The sequence below is a fragment of the Eschrichtius robustus genome, chromosome 19 (genome assembly GCF_028021215.1).
Source record: "Eschrichtius robustus isolate mEscRob2 chromosome 19, mEscRob2.pri, whole genome shotgun sequence".
Lineage (NCBI taxonomy): Eukaryota > Metazoa > Chordata > Mammalia > Artiodactyla > Eschrichtiidae > Eschrichtius > Eschrichtius robustus.
Window position 1 is genome coordinate 69163449 of NC_090842.1, and position 23340 is coordinate 69186788.

The 23340-nt window shown below is 43.3% G+C and overlaps 1 protein-coding gene across 2 annotated transcripts in view; it reads right to left on the minus strand.

Annotated features, from left to right (window-relative positions):
* Positions 1-3606: 3606 nt before the first annotated feature.
* The window catches only part of LOC137753614 (zinc finger protein 814-like), a 35568-nt gene continuing 15834 nt past the window's right edge, over positions 3607-23340 (minus strand). Inside the window, exons 1-3 of one of the 2 annotated variants that reach the window (XM_068528897.1) lie at positions 16757-16979; positions 15364-15490; positions 3607-7321 (exon numbers count right to left, since the gene is read on the minus strand). In XM_068528897.1, the coding sequence (XP_068384998.1) occupies positions 4587-7321; positions 15364-15490; positions 16757-16789 (2895 nt within the window). In that variant the 5' untranslated portion in view covers positions 16790-16979 and the 3' untranslated portion in view covers positions 3607-4586. Of the gene's footprint in view, positions 7322-15363; positions 15491-16756; positions 16980-23340 lie in introns of those variants that run through there. The other variant, XM_068528898.1, reaches the window with a different exon arrangement.

Here is a 23340-nt window from a genome sequence, read left to right on the forward strand (position 1 = left end):
GGCTGAAACCCCACATCGGGACCGCAGAGGGCAGGGGGGTCCTGGAGTGGACCAAGACCCTAGAGCGTGGGCCCAGGTGCCGCAAAGCTTCTTTTATTTCTTCATCAAAGCGCACGTGGCCTCTGGGCCCTGAAGGAGGATTCAGCCAGGAGGAGGGAGATTGGTCACCGCCACTCAGGGGTGCACTTTTGTGAGGGAGCCGGGCCACGGCAGTGAAAAGGAAGGACTCAGCCTTTGGGCAAACATTCTGGATTTCGTGTCTTGAACCAAGCCTGAGGGAGCATAGGGAACACAGCCTGTGGGACCAGGGAGGAGTCCCAGCCCAGGGGTCTTTCATATGGCCCACCTTCGTGTGGCGCCACCATCTCCAAGTTTCCCCCGTGTCCCCAGGCCACCCCGCCCTCCTCTGGGAGTCTGTGGTTCCCCTATCCCCCACCCTGGAGACCACCTAGCTCTCTTCCTTTATCACTGTCTCCTCTGATAGGTTATCTCAGATCACACGTGGCGCCCCTGGACTTGGTGCACATGGGTCCACAGAGGAAAAAGCCTCAACAGGTTCCCTCTAGTACACGGGAGCAGGAAGAGACACGAGCGAACCAGCCCTTGTGGGGCGCCCATAGGACCCTCCACCCTGCACTCCTGGGCCTGAGTCCTTCTGAGAAACCACAAGAACTGGCATGAACTCAGTAACCCCGGAACCCCCAGCGTCTTCCCAATTCAGGGTGTCTGGAAAAGCAGCACCCAGAAGTGGTGAAATCCATGAAGGTAAATAGCTGCTGGAGACCAACAATCAACAATTACAGAATGGGACAGATGAAAATCACTTGGACTAGAGTGCAGAAGGTTAGAACCCCTTACAAGGGAACTGGTTGTGTTTCTGCATCTCCTGTAAGAATAAACCCATAGGGGGACTCGCTGTGCTACTAAGGAGGTGGGGCGGGGGAGGGGAGTCATTCCCTATTTCCTTTTGATCTTGATAGGTTCAGAGTAAAGTACATCAAAATAGCGCATCTTGGCATACAGAATATCTTAAGCTCAAGGAGATTAAGAAAACCACAGAAGCAGAAAGGTCACTATGACCTCCCCCTACTGCTGAAGAGAAAATTGCCAACCGAGATTTCTATATACAGCAAATATGTCCTTCAAGAATGGATGAAACAAAACGATTTGAAATGAGAAAATTAATGCACAATTAACCCAGAATAATGAACATTAAAAGTTCTATTCAAGGACAATGAACAATGGATTGTAATTCCAGTTGAAAGATCAGTGATGACAGAAGGAATGATAACTGAAGAGAGAAATGCATGTGTTGATTGACATACATGTCACTAATTGTGTAAAGCACTGAGTAATATTTCCTTACAGATTTAGAATGATAGAATCCCTATGCATACCTTGAAAAACATATATTCCTATGGGAAAAATTAATGTTTTAAACCCCTTTTAATATGCAGAACGAAGAAAAAAAATGTATTTATAACTCTGTGCTCTAATGTGTTAAATAAGTGATTTTGGGCTTAAACAATAAATAGAATAAAGGTATATATTTTCAAAGCTAGAAGTAAAGAAAATTGAATTACAAATAACTAATAAATAGAGGGTTAAAATTTTTTTAAAGACCAAGATAAAGAACAAGGGGCAGGGGAAGAAATCCACAAAATAAAAGGATATATTTCAACCCAAATATATCAACAATTACATTAAATGGCTTGAAATAAACATTCAAAGTAGCTGTCAGTACTTTTGGATGGCCCTAGACTTCCTTAGCAAGGGATTTAATTTTCATCAAGTGAAGTTCGAGGGCAAGTTTTGAATTTCTATTCAAAGAATAACTAATGTTCCCTGGCAGGCTCAAACACATACAGCTACAGATGCTACAGATACACACCACCACCACAAAAGTTTTCCTATCCAGCCTCATCTAACCCTGGCAGGCCCAAGGAAAGCAAGGCCACATAAAACTCATCTACCCAAATAACTGTCAGGGAGCAGTCCTGCCTATTTTTTGTGCCAGGCATTGGAAACTTTGGCTGCAGTTACTCCACATAGCTGACAGCTGATCCAGAAATCTAACAGAACAAGCTAAGCCTCTCAGGCCCACAGATGCAACAGCTCGCTCTCGAGGACTGAAGGGAAAAAAATCATTCTCTGGGACTCACCCCATCATCTCAATTATGCACATGTCCTGCCAACTCTGCCTCCTACTAATGTGTCCCAGGTCATCCTGTCCTCACCATCTCCAATGCCACCATCCTGGGCTGGTCCATCATCATAGGGCTCCCGACTACACAAAGGATTCTGTCCTCTCTCCTACATCAGTTCTTCCCTCCTAAGTTCACTCTCCACACAGAAGCCAGAGAGACTTAGAAACAAATAGATGATCACACCATCTTGCTACACCCCTTCTTCAGCCTCCCAGAGTAGTAGGAACAAAATCCAAAGGATATCACCATAAAGAAGTGATCAAAGGAAACACTGCCAATACTGGGAAAACAGACATCGTGTTTCCTGATCTGGTACACTGAAAAGGACAAGGCTGCACTTTCGTATTATCTTGGATGGGAGCAAAACAGCAACAATAAAAACAATAAACCACATAATCTGAATCTATTTATAAGGATATCTTATTGTATATCAAGTGAGGGAAATTTTACAAAATAATTGTCATGTATTGTATAAAAAATACCAAGGGAAAACAACTTGAAGGAAATCAGAGAGATTGTGTCCGAATGGACATTAAAGGGAGATGAGAAATAAATGTAATTTGTGCGACTTTATATGGTTCTGGACTGAAAAGACTAGATATAAAGGACATAAATAGGATGCTTGAGATCAGTAGGATGGCAGTTCTCTGCATTACACTGGTATTCCCTAATATGCCAGAGGTCCTCTCTAATGCAGTAAAGAAAATGAACATATAACAATTGGAAAAGAGAAAAGCAAGCTGTCCTTCCTTAACACAAGTCAGTATTTCCACAACTGTCCACCTTCACTAAAGTCCTACTCTGGATACCCTATTTACTCTTTCAACCCATCCCAAACCCCTGTTTTTCCTCAACTGTAACTTGCTCTTTTTCTCCCTTTTCATAGGAGCATCTCATTCTAATATTCCATGAAATCTAATTACCTAGGTGCAGTTTCCATCAACTACAATATTGCTTACATAAGGACTGACTCCTTTTTATGTCTTGGACGTGAATATATCCCATTTACTAGAATATGCCTTACTCACAAGATTGCTGCTATATTTCTTGAGACACTGAACACATATGACAATAGACCTGTGTTCTTCATTTGCATCACTTCGGATAGTTTTTCTAACTCCATTATGTCTTCTTTCCGTTTCATGATTTCTTTGCATAGTATTGTCATTGTAACAATCTTAATTCTTCCAATGCAAGAGCACAGGATATCTTTCCATTTCTTTATCTTCAATCTTCTTAATCAATGTTTTATAGTTTTCTGAATATGTCTTTCAAGCCCTCAGTTAATTTGCTACTAGGTATTTTGTTCTTTCTGATGTGATCTGAAGCAATTTTTTTTTTTTTTACTTTTTCTTTCTGATAGTTCATTATTAGTGTATAGAAATACAACAGATGTCTGTATATTTGTACTATATCCTATAGCTTTGCTGAATTCGTTAATTAGTTCTAAGAGTTTTGAGGTGGACACTAGGGTTTTCTATATAAAGTATCATGTTATCTGAAAATACTGTTTTACCTCTTACCTTCGAACTTGGATGCTTTTGCTTGTCTGATTGCTGGGGCTAGGACTTCCAATACTATGTGAAATAGAAGTGGTGGAAGTGGGCATCCTTCTCTTCTTCCTGAATTTAGGGGAAAGCCTTTCAGCTTTCCACCAGTATGATGTTTGCTGTGGGTTTGTCATAAATGGCCTTTATTGAGATATGTTCCCTATATACCCACCTGGATGGGTTTTCATCATGAATGGATGCTGAATTTTGTCAAATGCTTCTTCTCTGTCTACTGAGATGATCATGTTATTTTTCATCCTTCCTTCTGTTAATGTGGTGTCCTACATTGATTAGTTTTCTCTGTCCTCGGACTGGGTCACATCCACATCCCAAGGTTGAGTCTGTTCCTCGATTTTGGCTGCCCCACGTCTATTGCACACCTGTGGCATGGAGTTAGCAGGACCAGATCATTATTGGGTACAAAAGTCGGATCCTTCATAGGAAAGCCATCAATATTTGTTCCCAGTGAAACGACAGTCCTGTCCGGTCACATGTGGGGAGGGGGCGTCCTGAGCAGAACTCTTTGTGTCTGTGTGAGGGTGGCAAGAGGGTTTCCGAATGGACAAAGTGTTGAGTCCCCAAAGCAGGGTAGGGAGTGAGAGAGGAGCGCTGTGACCAGACTCCTCATGGCCTGAACCAGTCAACCTAGCACTGTATCCTAAATCCCTGTCCATTGCTAGGAGTTCACAAGCAGATGACACCCCTTCTCTCACCCTGAGTTTCTTCTCTAGAAATGGTCCATCTGTTGCATGATGACTGCACCTGTTCCTCCCATTATGTTACCATGTCAAACTCCTCCGAACCCCAGTGGCGTCCTTATCAGCTGCATTCATAGGGCATTTTCTCCACGGTGAACTCTCTGATGATGAATTAAGCTGCACTTTTGGATAAAAGATTTACCACATTCTTTGCACTCATGAGGCCTTTCTCCAGTGTGGATTTTCCTATGGGTACTGAGGATTTGTCTCTGGCTAAAAGATTTTCCACATTCACTGCACTCATAAGGCCTTTCTCCAGTATGAACACTCTGATGATTTCGGAGGCCAGACCTAGAAGTAAAAGATTTCCTACATTCCTTACACTCATAAGGCCTTTCTCCTGTGTGAACTCTCTGATGATTTTGGAGGCCAGATCTCGCAGTAAAAGATTTCCCACATTCCTTACACTCATAAGGCCTTTCTCCTGTGTGAATTCTCTGATGATTTTGGAGCCCAGCTCTCGCAGTAAAAGATTTCCCACATTCATTACACTCATAAGGCCTTTCTCCTGTGTGAACTCTCTGATGTTTAATAAGGCCAGAAATAACAATAAACAATTTCCCACATTCACGGCACTCATAAGGTCTTTCTCCAGTATGAACTCTCTGGTGATTTCGGAGGCCAGACCTAGCAGTAAACGATTTCCCACATTGGCTGCACTCATAAGGCCTTTCTCCTGTGTGAACTCTCTGGTGTATAAGAAGTTGACATCTATGAATAAAGGACTTCCCACATTCACTGCACACATAAGGCCTTTCTCCTGTGTGAATTCTCTGGTGTATAAGAAGTTGACATCTATGAATAAAAGATTTCCCACATTCACTGCACACATAAGGCCTTTCTCCTGTGTGAACTCTCTGGTGTATAAGAAGTTGACATCTATGGAAAAAGGATTTCCCACATTGGCTGCACTCATAAGGCCTTTCTCCAGTATGAATTCTCTGATGATTTTGGAGGCCAGACCTAGCTGTAAAAGATTTCCCACATTGATTACACTCATAAGGCCTTTCTCCTGTGTGAACTCTCTGGTGTATAAGAAGTTGACATCTATGAATAAAGGATTTCCCACATTCACTGCACTCATAAGGCCTTTCTCCTGTGTGAACTCTCTGGTGTATAAGAAGGTGACATCTATGAATAAAGGATTTTCCACATTCATTGCACTCATAAGGCCTTTCTCCTGTGTGAACTCTCTGATGATTTTGGAGGGCAGACCTAGCTGTAAAAGATTTCCCGCATTCATTGCATTCATAAGGCCTTTCTCCTGTGTGAACTCTCTGGTGTATAAGAAGTTGACATCTATGGATAAAGGATTTCCCACATTGGCTGCACTCATAAGGTCTTTCTCCAGTATGAATTCTCTGATGATTTTGGAGGCCAGACCTAGCTGTAAAAGATTTCCCACATTGGCTGCACTCATAAGGCCTTTCTCCTGTGTGAACTCTCTGGTGTATAAGAAGTTGACATCTATGGATAAAGGACTTCCCACACTGGCTGCACTCATAAGGCCTCTCTCCAGTATGAATTCTCTGATGATTTTGGAGGGCAGACCTAGCTGTAAAAGATTTCCCACATTCGCTGCACTCATAAGGCCTTTCTCCTGTGTGAACTCTCTGGTGTATAAGAAGTTGACATCTATGGATAAAGGATTTCTCACATTGGCTGCACTCATAAGGCCTTTCTCCAGTATGAATTCTCTGATGATTTTGCAGGACAGACCTAACTGTAAAAGATTTCCCACATTCACTGCACTCATAAGGCCTTTCTCCTGTGTGAACTCTCTGGTGTATAAGAAGTTGACATCTATGAATAAAGGATTTCCCACATTCACTGCACTCATAAGGCCTTTCCCCTGTGTGAACTCTCTGGTGTATAAAAAGTTGACATCTATGGATAAAGGATTTCCCACATTCACTGCACTCATAAGGCCTTTCTCCAGTGTGAACTCTCTTATGTTGAAGGAAATTGGACTTTTTGCTAAAAGATTTTCCACATTCACTGCATTCATAATGCTTTTCTCCAGTGTGAACTCTCTGATGTTGAATGAAGCTGGACCTCTGGAGAAAAGATTTAGCACATTTCTTGCATGCATAAGGCTTTTCTCCAGTGTGGCTCTTCCTATGCACACTGAGGTGGTGGCTTCGGCTAAAGGATTTTCCGCATTCGCTGCACTCATAAGGCTTTCCTCCAGTGTGAACTCTCTGGTGCTGCATAAGATTACAACTTTGGGTGCAGGCTTTCCCACATTTGCTGCACTCACAAAACCCTTCACTAGTGACGACTCTCTCACACATATCTGTGTGGCTGGAGGCTTTCTTGCCTTCTCCCCAGCTCCGATTAATTGTTCCACTGTGAAAAACAGCTTCACACTCGTGACTGTTGTTTCGTTCCTTCCTGATATTACTGGCCTGTTGCTGAAGTCCCATGTTGGCTGCTAATTTCTTCCCAATTTCACTGTACACAGAGAGATTCCCTGAAGCGTAGACTGTGAAGCTCTTCAAAAATGCAAGTCTCCCCACATCACATCGGAAGGGTTTCTCTCTAATGTGCTGCTTCCGGTGCTGTTGAAGGTTTGCAGTGAAATAGAACTGTTTCCCACATGCCCCACATGTGTATGCTTTCTGGCCCCTATTTGTTCCCTGCTCTTCAGCCAAGTGCAAAATGTCTCTCAAGACTGGGACGCACATCTTACAGGGCTGAGCCTTCTCAGGAGATGAACCTGCCCTGGGGGTCCTAATCTGTGATACTCCCTCCACACATATGTTCTCTTCAGAAGGTGTCTCTTCATCGACTCCACGCCAAGAACCTGAAAACAAAGACGTGATGGTGAAATTCATGTTGACGTTGTTGGATGGGGGTGACACCATCACAACTGTATGTCTGACACATGAAAGAACCAATCCACGGGACTGTGTTCAGCAAATGGAGTTGGGGTCAAATTGAGGATGCAGCTGTTCTGCATTATTGGGACTTAAGGTCACAGAATTGAGGAGGCCTCACCAAGCATAGGACACAAGGACTGGATGTGGCCCAAGGGTGAAAGGCATGTTCTACAATTCACTCCTCTGTCAATGGCTTTCACCAGGACCACATCTGCTGCTGATCTGTGATACTGTGCACAAGTATATGCCCATGCACCAGAAAATCCGACTGAAACAGTAGCTGGTATTCATGGAACATTAAAGTACACCTGCCTAATGCCATTCAACGATACCTGCACAATGTCATAAAGTACTATAGAGAAAACAATGTAAAGACTACATGAGAGAAGTGGCTTAGAGAGGTGGTAGGGAATAAATCCCAGGCTGCAGTCAGAATAAAAATGAGTAGTCGTAGAAATGACAAGTTGGCAGAGTACCAAGAATGGAGAAAAGACAAAAGAAGTGATTTGGGGCCACTGGCAATGGGGCTAAAACACCAGTCACACAAGATATGTTCCTGATATGACTTAAAACACAGACCTGATATCAAGCCCTCCCCCAGCTGCCATTCATCTTGGCCAGACTACCTGTGAGCTCTTTTTGCTGAGACCAGAGTCATGTCCATCCTGTGAAGCCCCAAGGACTCTCCATCTCCAGTTGAACAACTACATGGGACACAAATGACACAAGGCCTAATGGAATGTCAGGATGGGTGAGTGGCCAATACGAACCCAGAGGAACTAAGCACACAACAGACAAAAGAACGATATTTAAATACTACAAACAGAAACGTCAGTGGAGCCAGAGGGAAGGATGTACAGTGGATGGAGTACAAAATGCTAGGAAACAAAATGGAAACAAAATGTTAGGTGTTTTTCTCCCCACCTGAAAAACAGGGGATGGGTTAGGAATCCATCTCCCTACGTGAAAAACACTGGCTGGAGTAAAAGGTGTTAGGAATCCACTCCCAACCTGAACAACAGTGGATGGAGTACAAGGTGTTATGAATCCGTCTCCCCACCTGATTTTAAGGGCCAGTGTCTCTTTTCCTACTCTTCATTTTTCTGGTTTTTCGCTTTTGAAGAGTGAGATATTTAAAGACTAACATTCAAAATCAGCCATCAAAAGTCATAGTGCACCCCCAAGAAAGGCACAGTGAAAACCCCTTAAGTTTACACCTCATGTTGATATCCAGGAAAGAGTCACCTGAAAACTTCAACAACAAAGAGAAGCCCCCACCAGCAAACCCTTGTTAAAGTGAATACAGGATCTCCAGAGTTACCATATTATAAGATACAAATGCTCAGTTTTCAATGACAAAAACTTACAAGACATACAAAGAAACAGGAATGTATGATGCAATGGAAAATAATAAATCAACCGCAACTATAACTTATAAACAGGTACACAAAAAATAGATGGCGAACTAAATAGAAAGACTTAAAAACAACTGACTAAAGGATGTTCAAATAGCTAAAAAAACAAAACAAAACAAAACAGGTGTACAGAAAAAAAAATGTTGCCTGAACAAATTGGGAATAACAATAAAGAAAGAGAAAGTATAAGTATTGTAAAAATGGAAATTTGGGAACTGAAAAGTACAATTGCTAAAAAAAAAACAGGTGTACAGAAAAAAGTGTTGCCTGAACAAAGTAGGAATAACAATAAAGAGATAGAAAGTATAAGTATTGTAAAAAAGGAAATTTGGGAACTGAAAAGTACAATTGCTGAAGTGGAAAAAAAAAAAAAACCACTAGAGGGATTTGAAACAGAAAAACATAGCACACTTATGGATTGATATGAATAGGAACATCCAAAAATCTAAGTAAACTCCAAGCAGAATAGACTGTGAGAGCCATACTGCAGCACATTATAATAAAACTGTTGAAATGCAGAGACAAAGAATCTTGAAATCAGCAAGAGAAGTGACTCATTCCAGACAAGGGATCCCCAAGAAGGTTATCAGCACATTTCTAATCAGAAATCTGGCCAGAAAGCAGTGGGCTGATATATTTAAATTGTTGAAGGAAAACAATATGTCAACCAATAACCCTGCAGCAGGGAAACATCCTTCAAAAACTAAGGAAAATTAACATATTCCAACGTAAACAAAAGCTAAAGAAGTTCTTTAACACTAGCCTTGCCTTGCAGCAAATGCTAAATGGAGTCTTTCAGGTTGAAATGAAAAAAACACTAAATGGTAATTCAAAGTTATTTGAAAATAATGATCTCTGATAAAGGTAAATCCATAGAAAATTATAAAAGCTACTGCAATTGTAAGTTTATAACAGCACTTTTTCTTTTTCTACCTGATTGCACAGAATAATGCATTTAAAGAAACCGTAGTCTCAGGTTAAACACACTGCATACAAGTATGTAATTTTGTAAAATCAATACTAGAAAATGGTGGGGATAGAGCAGTACAGAAGGAGAGATGTTTTTGTAATGTTATTGATGGTAAGCTGGTGTAAATTAAAATTAGTATGTTGGTAGGTTTAGGATATAAAATGTAATCCCCATGGTAACTACAAATAATCATATAATGTACACAAAGGAAATGAAAAAACAATTAAAACATCACTAAACAAATTTAAATACAAAAGGAGAAAATAACAAAAAAATAAGGAACAACAAGCTCTAAGGCATACAGAAAACAAAGAGCAAAATGACAAAAATACCTCTTATCAGTAATTGCTCTAAATGTGAATGGATTAAACTCTCAAAGCAAAAGACAGACTGACAGATTTTTTTAAATGATCCAACTGTATGCTGTTGACAAAAGTCAATTAAATTGAAAATGAAAGGTTAGAAAGATATTTCATGCAAATAGTAACCAAAAGAACACAGGGGTGGCTATTATTCATATCAAACAATAAAGAAATCTAGGGACTTCCCTGGTGGTGCAGTGGTTGGGAATCTGCCTGCCAATGTAGGGGACACAAGTTTGATCCCTTGTCTGGGAAGATTCCACATGCCGTGGAGCAACTAAGCCCATGCGCCACAACTAATGAGTCCACGTGCCACAACTACTGAAGCCCACACGCCTAGAGCCTGTGCTCTGCAATGAGAAGCCACCACAATGAAAAGCCCGCGTGCCGCAACGAAGACCCAATGCAGCCAAAAATAAATACATAAAATAAATAAATTTTTAGAAAAAAGACCCAATGCAGCCAAACATAAATAAATAAAAAAATAAAAATAAGTATACATATTTACACACCTCATAATAGACCACCAAAAGATATAAAGCAAAACCTGACAGAACTGAAAAGAGAAACAGTTCTACTATAGTATGGGGACACTTCAATGCTCTGCTCTCAGCAATAGACAGGAACAATAGTTTAAATTAGATTAAGATCATACAAACTGTCCTCTCCAACTGAAACAGAATGAAGATAGAGATCAATCACATATGGAAAACTTAAATATCCACAAATTTCTGGAAATTAAACAACATGTTTTGAAACAACCAATAAGTCCATGAAAAAAAACTCACACAGGAAACTAGAAAATACTTAAGAGACTAAAGAAAACAATAATATAACATACTAAAACTTATAGGATGCCACAAAAGCAGTACTAAGGAGAAAATTTACATCTATAAATGCTTACATATAAACAAAGAAATATCATCAATCAACAACTTACCTTTACAACTTGAAGAACTACAAAACAAACAAACTAAACAAAGCCTTCTGAAAAAGGAAATGATGAAGATTAGAAAAACAAAATAGCCAGAACATTCTGTTCTTAACAAAGCCTGCCCTGAGTAGAAACTACTTAACCAGAGCCTAACCTACTGTCATTTTATCAGAGCCTAACTTACCTGGGAAAGAGGAAATACCCAACCACAGCCCCCAATACCCATCCTGTCCCAACTAAGGCAGGGAAAATTAAATTGAGAAGAAGTTGTGAAGTTCAGGATCCAGGCACACAGGCTCATTAAAAGATTGAAAATTAAATATAATATGAATGCTAACAGCAACATGCATGCTTCCACTCTCCACATCTTACCAACACATCAATAAAAGCCTATCTACAATGGTTCCTTTTAGGCAATACATCATGCCAGTTACAAAGAAAAAAATTACAGGGCCAACTAAAAGGCCAAAAAACAAATTTTGAAAAGGCAAAGGAAACTTCAGAACTAGAATCATGTATCACAGGTAGGGACTTCTCTAGGGATCCAGCAGTTAAGTCTCCACAGTTCCACTGTAAGGGGCACTGGTTCGATCCCTGGTAAGGGAACTAAGATCTTGCATGACAGGAAGGGAAGGGAGGGGAGGGGAGGGGAGGGGAGAGGAAGGGAGGGGAGGAAGAAAGAAAAGAGGGAGGGTGGGAGGGATATCACAGGGATGTTGGAATGATCAAATTGGTAATGTAAAACAATTATGATTAATATGCTAATTAATGCCTGCTAATGGATAAAGCAGACAGCATATAAGACAAGAAAGGCAAGGCAAGCAGAGATGAAAATTCTAATAAAGAACCAAAAGGAAATGCTAGAGATCAAAAAGAACAGAAGAGGAATGAAGAATGAATAGGATGGGCTTATTAAGACTGGACACAACTCAGGAAAGAATCTCTCAGCTTGAGGTTCTCGTAGTAGAAACTTCTAAAACTGAAAAACAAAGAGAAAAAGGACTAAAAAAAAAAAGAATATCTAAAAACTGTATAATACCTGCAAATGCTTTAACATACATATATAGAAACATCAAAAGGAAAAAAAGAATAAGGAATAGAAAAAATATTTGAAGCAATAATGATGGAGAATTTCCACCAAGTTGTCAGACACCAACCCACAGATTCAGGAAGCTCAGAGAACATCAAGCAGGTTTAATGCCAAAAAACTACACCTAAGCTGGGGCTTCCCTGGTGGCACATTGGTTAAGAACCCACCTTCCAATGCAGGGGACACAGGTTCGAGCCCTGGTCCAGGAAGATCCCACATGCTGTGGAGCAACTAAGCCTGTGTGCCACAACTACTGAGCCTGCATTTTAGAGCCCGCAAGCCACAACTACTGACCCCACGTGCCACAACTACTGAAGCCTGTGAACCTAGAGCCCGTGCTCCGCAACAAGAGAAGCCACGACAATGAGAAGCCCGCACACCGCGATGAAGAGTAGCCCCCGCTCACCGCAACTAGAGAAAGCCCGCGCACAGAAACGAAGACCCAACACAGCCATAAATAAATAAATATATTAAAAAAAAAAAAAACTACACCTAAGCATATCACATTCAAATACAGAAAAAAAAAATCCCAAAAGAAACCAGAGGAATAAACACTTTAGTTATGGGGAAGCAACAAAAAGAATAACATCTGAATTTTCAGAAATCATGCAAACAAGAAGAGAAAGGAGTGAAACATTTAAAGTTTGGGGTGGGGGTGGGGGTGGGGTGGCCAATGTCAGCCTAGAATTCAGAATGCAATAAAATTACTCTTCAACAGTGATGGTGAAATAAACACTTTCTTATATGCACAAAAATCGTGCGAATTCATTAAAAAAAGTTCTTTAGAGAGATGGAAAATAATACAGATCAGAAATTTGGGTTTCACAGAGAAAGAAAGAGCATTGTAGAATTTTAAAAGTTTCACTGACATATAATTGATGTGGAACATTTTATTTGTTTAAGCTGTACAACATAATTTGATATGTGTATACATTGTGCAATGATTACAATAAGTTTAGTTAACACCACAATACAATTTTTTTCTTCTGATGAGAACTTTTAGGATTTACTCTCTTAGCAAATTTGAAATACACCATACAGTATAATTAACTATAATCACTAAGCTATGCATTACATCCCCGGGACTTATTCACGTTACAACTAGAAGTCTGTAGCTTCTGACACCATTCACGCATTTCATCTAACCCTGTTCGCCCATCCCCTACTCTGGCAACCGCTAATTTCTGTGCTGTCTCTGAGTTTGGGGGTGTGTGTGTGTGTGTGGTTTTTTTTTTTCTTTAAAGATTCCAGGGACTTCCCCAGTTGTCCAGTGGTAAAGAATGTGCCTTCCAATGCAGGGGACGCAGGTTCGATTCCCTGGTCGGGAAACTAAAATCTGACATTCTGCGGGAAAACTAAGCACGCACGCCACAACTACTGAGCTCGCGCGCCTCAACTAGAGACTCTGCGTGCCACAAGTACAGAGCCCACAAACCCTGGAGCCTGTGCACCACATCTAGAGAAGAGAAAAACCTGCACACCACAACTAGAGAGAAGCTTGTGCTGCAACGAAGAGCCCGAGCGTCCCAACGAAAGATCCTGCATGCCTCGATGAAGATCCCGCGTGCTGCAACTAAGACTCGTCACAGCCAAAAGGAAAAGATTCCACATGTATGTGTAATTATGGAGTACAACTGACTCTTGAACAACATGGGTTAGAACTGCATGGGTCCACTTACACATGGTTATGTTTAATTAAATAAACACAGCACCACATGATCTGTAGTTGAATGAATCCACAAATGCGAAACTTCAGAATCACAGGGCTGACTGTGAAACTTCATCATCTGCAGATTTCAGTATATGCAGGGGCTCCTGGAATCAATCCTCTCTGGAAACTGGCAAACAACTGTATTTGTCTTTCCCTGTCAGACTTATTTCACTTAGCATAATGCTCTCAAGGTCCATCCATGTTATTACAAATGGCAGAATTTCTTTCTTTTTTAATAGTTGAACAATATTGAATAGTGTTCCATATGCAGCACATTTGTTACCCATTCATCCATCAATGGACACTTAGACTCTTTTCATGTCTTGGATAGTGTAAATAATGCTGCAATAAACAGGGGGTACAGATATCTTTTTTTTTTTAAATATATTTATTTATTTATTTTTGGCTGCTTTGGGTCTTCGTTGCTGCACACGGGCTTTCTCTAGTTGTGGCGAGCTGGGGCTACTCTTTGTTGTGGTGCATGGGTTTCTCATTGCGGTGGCTTCTCTTGTTGCAGAGCACAGGCTCTAGGCACGGGGGCTTCAGTAGTTGTGGCACACAGGCTTCAGTAGTTGTGACACACGGGCTTAGCTGCTCTGCAGCATGTGGGATCTTACCAGACCAGGGCTCGAACCTGTGTCCCCTGCATTGGCAGGTGGATTCTTAACCACTGCGTCACCAAGGAAGTCCCCAGATATCTTTTTGATATGATGATCTCACACCCTTTGGATAAACACACAGAGGTGGAATTGCTGGATCATACCGTAGTTCCTTAATTAATATTTTAAGGACTTCCCTGTGGTGCAGTGGTTAAGAACCTGCCTGCCAATGCAGGGGACATGGGTTCGATCCCTGAGCCGGGAAGATCCCACATGCCGCGGAGCAACTAAGCCCATGCACCGCAACTACTGATCCTGTGCTATAGAGCCTGCACACCACAACTACTGAAGCTCACACGCCTAGAACCCCTGCTCTGCAACAAGAGAAGCCACTACAATGAGAAGCCCATGCACCACAAAGAACAGTAGCTCCCACTCAGCTCAACTAGAGAAAGCCCACTCTCAATGAAGACCCAATGTAGCCATAAATAAATAGATAGATAGACAGATAGATAGATAGATAAATAAATAAATAATGTCGGGTGCAGGAATGGAGCAACCTTTGGGCAGTATGGATCCGTACCCTCACTTGGCCCAAGAGAGGGCAAGCAAGGAGGGATCTCTAAAGCGGACTGCAACACTGCTGAACCTGAATGGTCACCTGCAAGACTTTGGGGCTACAAGTTTCATGGCACTAAGGAGTAGGGATGCACTCTGCCTAGCCATTGTAACCGCAGCACGTAACCGCAGCACATAACTGCAGCACGTAACTTTAGGAAGAAAGCAGTGCCCATGGTCCAGATGTGAGAAGGACAGAACTACCTTGGGGAAAAGGAGAAAGGCAGAGCCTAGCTCAGAGGATGGGGATGGGTGTGAGGGCCTTACCCAGCATGCAGACAAGGGCAAAGTTCTCCAGCATGACATCAAGGTACAGGTGTATCTGAACCTCATCAAGAAGACACCATTCCTCGCAGGAGAAGTACACGGCCACATCCTCAAAGGTCACACTGCCCTGGTATAACAGGGACAAATATAACCATGAACAGTCTCATTCCTGAAAACCCACAGTCCATATTCCCACACATTTCCCCTACCACCCAACCAGATGGAGCCTCTCAAGACCTGGGGAAGAGAACCTCCCTCCTTTGATCTGAACCTCCCATTGCCTCCAGAATACACAGGTAGTCATTTCAAGTCTAACTCCAGTTCTTCCCTGTTTATTTCCATCAGAAAAAAGGAGACTTGCACTTACCTAAACAAGCTCAGCCTCACCTCAAAACACTGCCACAGGGACTTCCCTCGTGGTCCAGTGGTTAAGGCTACGAGTTTCCACTTCAGGGGGCACAGGTTCAATCCCTGGTGGGAGAACTAAGGATCCCGCATGACGTGTGGTGTGGCCAAAAAAAACATTAAAAAAACAACGCCACATACTGGTACCGGTTCCAGGAGTAACCTTCCACACCTCCTTCCATCAGTGGTGGGAAACTAGAACCCCCTCCACAAAAGCTGGCCTGCACTCAGGAAACCAAGTATGGGGTTGTCCAGGGTCCCCAAACCAAAGTGCTGGGAGAATGGCAGGTGAAGAACCCTAAGACACCTCAAATACACAGAATGTGTGCGTGGGGCGTGAGAACAAGTGAGGGACTGGGACAACCTCCACTTGCCCAAAGTGCTTCTCCAGCCCATGGAATCTGTGGGAAAAGGCAGGCAATGGAGGAAAGTGACCTAGGCAGTGCTTCAGGGGCTCACACCTTCCCTGGACCTGTGCCCAGTACCAGAGCCAGGTAAACTCTGGCTGACTTGCTAACCTCTCCTCTGTGCCTCCATCCTCAGTGCTCCCACTTACCAGTTGTGACCCTGAAAAAAGCCACAACTTCCCTCTGCCTCAATGTCCCCATCACTCCCCTACATTCTGCTTTCCGTTGAACACTTTGTAGAATTTTTAAAAGCCTAGCTCAGATTGTGCCCTTCCTTTGCTCAAAACTCTCCACCGCTCCCAGGGCCCTAAGAAGAGAAACACAACCACTCATCTACCACTCCAGGTGCAGCCTGGCCTCAAACTGCGTTCCTCGCAGAAACAAGATGGACTCCGGGCTCCCGAATATTCCCGCTTCAGTTGTATCTCCAAGCCTCACTCAAACCACATTACAACGGTGGTCAGAAATAGGGACGCCACCCCTGCAGGCCTCACCGTCCTGGACCAGACGCCTCTCACTCAGGGGTTTCGTATTTGGGTGGGGAAACGGGCAGGGGAGAACCCGGAGCCCGCAGCATTTACCTGAGCCGGGTCTCTCAGCGCAGCCGCCGCCATCGGAGCTCCTGGGCGGAGAGGAGTGGCGACAGTCGAGGGATCCGGTCGGACTTTGTACCGATGCACCCCGCAGGCGGCGGTGTCCCCAACAGTCAGGCCGTCCCTTTGCAGTGTGTACAAAGCCTCCTCCTGCGTCTTCTTAGCCCGTCACCTCGGTCCCATCACCGCACACTCCGACCTTCCGACTAGCTCCACGATCAAAATGGGCGCCACGAGGACGCCGGAAGTTCTTCTCCCGGAGGTTCGCCCTCCCGGAAATGCCCCCTTCCTGGATTTTCATTGGATGAACGTCGCTGCCCTAGCGCAAACTCTTCTGGGTAATGTAGTGCCAAGATCTCAGGGAAGGTCACCGCGCACCTGAATCGCCGGGAGAAAGACAAGCTGCACCAAGGAAGCACTGGAAAATGACCTCTAGGGCTGGAAAGGGGCTCCTATCTTCTTAAGGGAGCGGGGAAGATTTGTTGTTCTTTTTCTAATTCTCATAGATAGTAGTTTAGGGGCTCCAATCTTCTTGAGGGGGAAGGGAACCTTTGTCGTTCTTCTTTTTCTAATTCTCATAGGTAGGAGGTTAGGCTATTTATTTGAGATGTCTCTTGTTCCTTGAGACCTGCATTGCTATAGACTTCCCTCCTAGAATTGCTTTTGCTTCATCCCATAAATTTTGGAGTGTTATGCTTCAGTTTACATTTGTCTTAAGATATTTTCTGCTTTCCCATTTGATTTCTTCACTGACCCATTTGTTTTTTAGTAGCATGTTATTTAGACTCCACATATTTGTTCTTTTCCCATTTTTCTTATTGTAGTTGATTTCTGGAGAGATCCCTGCTCGCCTAGTGGTTAGGATTCAGTGCTTTCATTGCCGTGGCAGGGTTCCATCCCTGTTCAGGGAACTGAGATCCCACAAGTCGTGTTACAGGGCCCCCACAAAAAAATAATAATAATTACTGTAGTTGTGTTTTTGATGTCGTATTTTACATCTTTGTGCTTATCCTGTTGTGTGTAGTTCTACTTCCTTCTACATTTTAAAAAATCTACTTACCAGCTTATTTAAACGATCTTCATTCTTTACTATATATTTGCCTTCCCTAGTGGGATTTTCCCTTTCCTGAAGATTATTACTTATTTTCCATTTAGAGAAGACTCTTCAACACTTCTATTACGGTAGGATTAGTATTGATGAATTCTTTTGGGTTTTGCTGATCTGGGAAGTTCTTTATCTCTCCTTTTCTAAATGATAATCTTGCTGGGTAGAGTATCCTAGGTTGCAGCTTTCTCCCTTTCAGCACTTTGAATATATCCTGCCATTCCCTTCTGGCCTGCAAAGTGTCTGCAGAGAAAACAGCTGATAGCATTATTGGGATTCCCTAGTTTATGACTCTTTCTTTTTCTCTTGATGCATTGAGAACTCTATCTTCAACTTTTGCCATTTTCTTATGATATGTCTTGGTGTGGGTCTGTTTGGGTTCATCTTGTTTGGGAATCCTGTGTATCAATACTTCCTGTACCTGAATACCAGTTTCCCTCTTCAGGTAAAGGAAGTTTTCAGCTATAATGTCTTGAAAAATATTTTTGTTCCCATGCTCCCTCTCTTTTCCTTCTGGAACCCCTATAATTTGAATATTGGAACACAAAGTTATCCTAGAGATCTTGTACATTCCTTTCATTTTTAAAAAAAAGTGGTTTTTCTGTCTGCTTTCCTGATTCTGTGATTTCCATTATTCTATCTTCCAGACCACTTATGCATTCTCTGTATCTCTTCATCTGCTGTTCATTCCTGCTAGCGTGCTTTTTATTTGAGCCATTGAACTTTTTTTTTTTTTTTTTGGCCGCTCCACGCAGCTTGTCGGATCTCAGTTCCCCAACCAGGGATTGATCCCAGGCCACAGCAGTGAAAGCCCAGAATACTAACCACTAGGCAACCAGAGAACTCCCTTGAAGTATTTATTTTTCATTGGGTCTCCTTTTGTTTTCTAGTTCTCTGTTAAAATGTCCAGTGTTTAGGTCAATCATTTTTCCTAGTTCAGTTAATATTTTTATTACCAATGTTTTGAATTATTTACATTGTAACAGTTATTTCTGTTTCATTGTTTATTCTTTCAGGGGTTTTCTCTTCCTCTCAATTGAGAGTATTTCACTGGCAATTTTCATTTTATTTAACTTTCTCTACCTCTATACACTTAGGTGATACAGTTTCCCTTTGGGGTCTTGAAGGGGTGTCCTTCTGAGGGACTATGACTATGCAGAGTGGGTATACCCAATGCTTTTGGTGGGAGGGCTGGATTTGATGTGGGTGCAAGTCACGTCTTTCCTCAGAGCGTGATGGCAGCTATCACCACAGTAACGGCTGAGACTGGAGATTGAGGGACTACAGCCAGCACCGGGTGTGGGACCTGATCCCAAGTTGCAGGAACAGAAGCCATGAGGGTCAGGCTGGGGCTGGCTCTGTTCCCATTAAGTGTGTGTTCTTCCCTCTCCCCACACTGGGACTTTAGCCACAGGAAGGGAGTGCTGAAACAAGTGGAGTTTTCCTGCATACAGGGGTCTGGTATGCTGCCTGTGTAGGCCTCTGTGGCTACGCTCAGATGCAACCTAGGGTCTTTTCCCCAGTTGTGGCTGCCCGAGATCCAGTGCTGCACTGTGGCATGCAGTGGGCTGGAGCATTTTCTTGGCTTGGACAGGGTGCACTGGACTGGGGACCATGGTGAGGTGATCATGGTGAACTCAACAGCTGCTAGAGGCCTCTCTCTGTCCTGCACTGGAAACAAGACCTCTTGCTCTCTCACAGCTGATCAGTATCTCCACTCTCCCTCACTCCCGCTGTGTTGTGGCACCACTCCATAGGGAGGAGGCGGGCCCCTGTGGTTTCTGTGCATGTATGGTGGGGTGGATGAGCTGTGGCCAACCAGCTGCCATCAGAAGACTGGGCTGCTTCTGATATACCTGGGAAGTAAGTGCCAAGAATGGCTACCAAAGCCCCACTCTGACTCTGCACTGGGACCAGGTTGCCTCTGCTTCCAAAAGTCGACTCTTTTCCCAGGTCTTGGTGGCCACACACGCAGTCCCATGCTCTGGCATGGAGTTAGTGAGGCCAGAGCATTTGCTCCACTCTGACTTGGGTGTGCTAAGATCCTGGTCACCAGAAACCTGCAAAAACCTGCTAATGCAGACCTCTCTCTGCCTGGCCGCAGGGACAGGCATTTGCTTGCTCACTCCTCCCAAGCAAAGTCCAGGCTCCTCCAGCCTTTCTATCTGTCCCAGTGGTCCTCCACCCTGTCAAGGAGGCTTGTCTCCACAACATAAACACGAGGACTGGAACACCTAGTCTGTACTTCAAGCCACTCACTCCCCGGGGAGTGAGCTCACTGCCCGAGTGATCGCCCTTCCTCTCTGAGTCCCACATCTCCTGACCACATTGCTTTTCTTCCCTTCCTGCCCAATTACGTGTATATGTTTCTTACAGCCTTGGTTGTACAGGAGTCCTTCTGCCAGTTTTCAGTGAGGATTGTTCCAAAGTAAATGTATTTTTGATGTGTTCGTGGGGGAACGTGAGCTCCATGCCCTCCTACCCTGCCACCTTGATTTCCTCTCAGCTGGTCCATAATGAACAAAAACAACCAAACGAGAAATGAACCTATATTGTTTGGAGGACAAGCCTGCTTAGCCCAGTTTTATTAAGAAACCCGAAAAGGCAGTTTAATAAGAATAACTCCCCCACTGATGTCTGATCAAACATCCATTTCCTACCCTTGATATCTGATCTGAATAGCAAGATTCTTATTAAGTCGGTTTAGCAAGAACACCCGTTACCCTGTTTTCTGTTGGCAATTTTCCATCCACTGACTCCTTTATTCTACTTCTTGGCTATAAATCCTCAGCTGTCTTTACTTAATGTTGAATTCAATCTTTCAGTCTTTGGGGACTCCTTTAAAGAACACCTTGCCCATCCTGATACCCTGTGACCCTCCACCCAAGAGCCCTGCTCATACCCTACACCCTATGCTGAGGGACAAGAGTATATTTTACTGGGAACCAACATTGATGGCTTTCCTGTGAATGACCTCCAGCTCCACTATCCCCAGTGCACACCACCTCTCTGCAAACAGCCTCCCTCTTAGGAAGTTCTTCACAGGGACAGCAGCACCACCCAGCAACACACACAGGTCTTCGGTTTCACCTCAGATGTGACACAGGCCTCCACCACCACATGCAGTGATTTGTTTCCAAGGTCATGTCCATCTTCACGAACCTGCTTCATGATGTGCCTGTGTCCAAATTCTCCCAGTCACTATTCCGAGTACTGTGAGGGACCCTGAAGGACTAGGAATGTCCACTGTAGCCCTCTCCCAGTCCCCAAGTCTCTTCCTCCTAAATCTAGGACCCACTGCCTAACTGCTCCTCCTACCCACCAGAAAAATATGTCACCAAATAATGATTGCTAATCTTCAAGAACGTGCCCACATCTCCTCGGGACTCATGCTTGACAAACCTAAGTCTAAATGCTATGTGCTGAATGCAGGCTGACACCTCCCATAAAGCCTGTAAAACCCCACCCCAAGTCCTTCTGCTTGCTTGACAAAGCTGCTCACAGGTGTGAATCTCCAGGTTGTAACAAGGTGGTTACCCAGTCCCTGGTCTGAAAACCATCAGTGCATCATCATACCTGCAGTCATGTGGGACAAGTTGTTCTTTCCAAACCAGTCTGCACTCACCTCATCACACATTATCCAGGAGGACTGGGAGATTATCTGCAGCCCACACACCAGAATGTTGGGCATCCCTATCACATGCCTGCCACAAAATCTCGCTGGAGTATTTGTGAGTTTTGTAGCCACACCTGCTGTGCTGGGTCAGCACCTCCCACTTTATTTCCCAAGCAGGTTCTCACTTCTGTCATAAATCCTTTGTGCTGTGGTACAGGAGTTTGTAGGTCCAGGATGCATTGAAGTGTGTTAGCAATCAAAATCTGTCACAGTGTCCCCAGTTGTGCTGATATGCACTGATATTTAGAAAACTTTCGTGTGTAATAAAGTTACTGGAGTTATGAAAGGGCTCTTTTATTTTAGAAACACATTTTAAGAAATTATGTATTCAGGGGCTTCCCTGGTGGTGCAGTGGTTGAGAATCTGCCTGCCAATGCAGGGGACATGGGTTCGATCCCTGGTCTGGGAAGATCCCACATGCCAAGTGCTGCAATTACTGAAGCCCATGCGCCTAGAGCCCGTGCTCCACAACAAGAGAAGCCACCACAATGAGAAGCCCATGCACCACAAAGAAAAGTAGCCCCCACTCGCTGCAACTAGAGAAAGCCTGTGCGCAGCAATGAAGACCCAACACAGCCAAAAATAAATAAAATAAATTTAAAAAAAAAGAAATTTATGTATTCAAAGACATGATACCTGGGATTATAAATTGTAAAAACCACTAAGTAAATCACGATACACAAACACAAAAAATCTGCAAAAATACAGTAAATGATGTTAAGATACAGGAAGGTTCCTACACATTCCATTTATATATACATTTGAAAAAAGTTATTTCAAGAGTAGAATATGCTCTTGCATCAGTATTTTTAATTTTGAGGATGAATTAAAAATGACAGGAGGAAACTTGTTTCAGGGCTTTACACAAGTATCACAGTGTTAAAATGTACATTTAAGAATACATGTAATTTGGGCTTCCCTGGTGGCGCAGTGGTTGAGAATCTGCCTGCTAATGCAGGGGACACGGGTTCGAGCCCTGGTCTGGGAAGATCCCACATGCCGCGGAGCAACTGAGCCCGTGAGCCACAACTACTGAGCCTGCGCGTCTGGAGCCTGTGCCCCGCAACGGGAGGGGCCGCGATAGTGAAAGGCCTGCGCACCGCGACGAAGAGCGGCCCCCGCACCGCGATGAACAGTGGCCCCCGCTTGCTGCAACTAGAGAAAGCCCTCGCACGAAACGAAGACCCAACACAGCCAAAGATAAATAAATCAATAAATAAAGTAGAAAAAAAAAAAAGAATACATGTAATTTATTTTCAGTCAACTACACATACATTAAACGATTTTTAAAACAAATATGCAAAACCTGTCACTTTATAATCATTCTACTATGGTTTATTAGTGACATTCTTAAAATTATTTGTGGCTACTGCACCTGTAAGGTAGAAAAAGAATACAATGGTGGGCTCCTGGCAATGCTTCCCAACTCCATATTCAGTGACATTATGTTGTGTTGGCAATTTGACATTGGATATGCTGGGAGTATTACACCAGGGAAACTGGCAAAGACTACAAACCAGGATTTCATTTACTGTGTTCCTGAATATCTGGACTTAGGACTGAGGTAGGATATGGGAGTTCCCTGGTGGCCTAGTGGTTAGGATTCTGGGCTTTCAGTGCTTGGGCCTGGGTTTGATGTCTGGTCGGGGAACTGAGGTCCCACAAGCTGTGTGGTGTGGGGGAAAAAAAGGGGGGGGGGGTGAGAATAAAAAAAAGGAAAAAAACCTGAGGTAGCATATGTTAATAGTGCAGATTTATCTTTAACATATATAATGTATGTGGCCATTACAT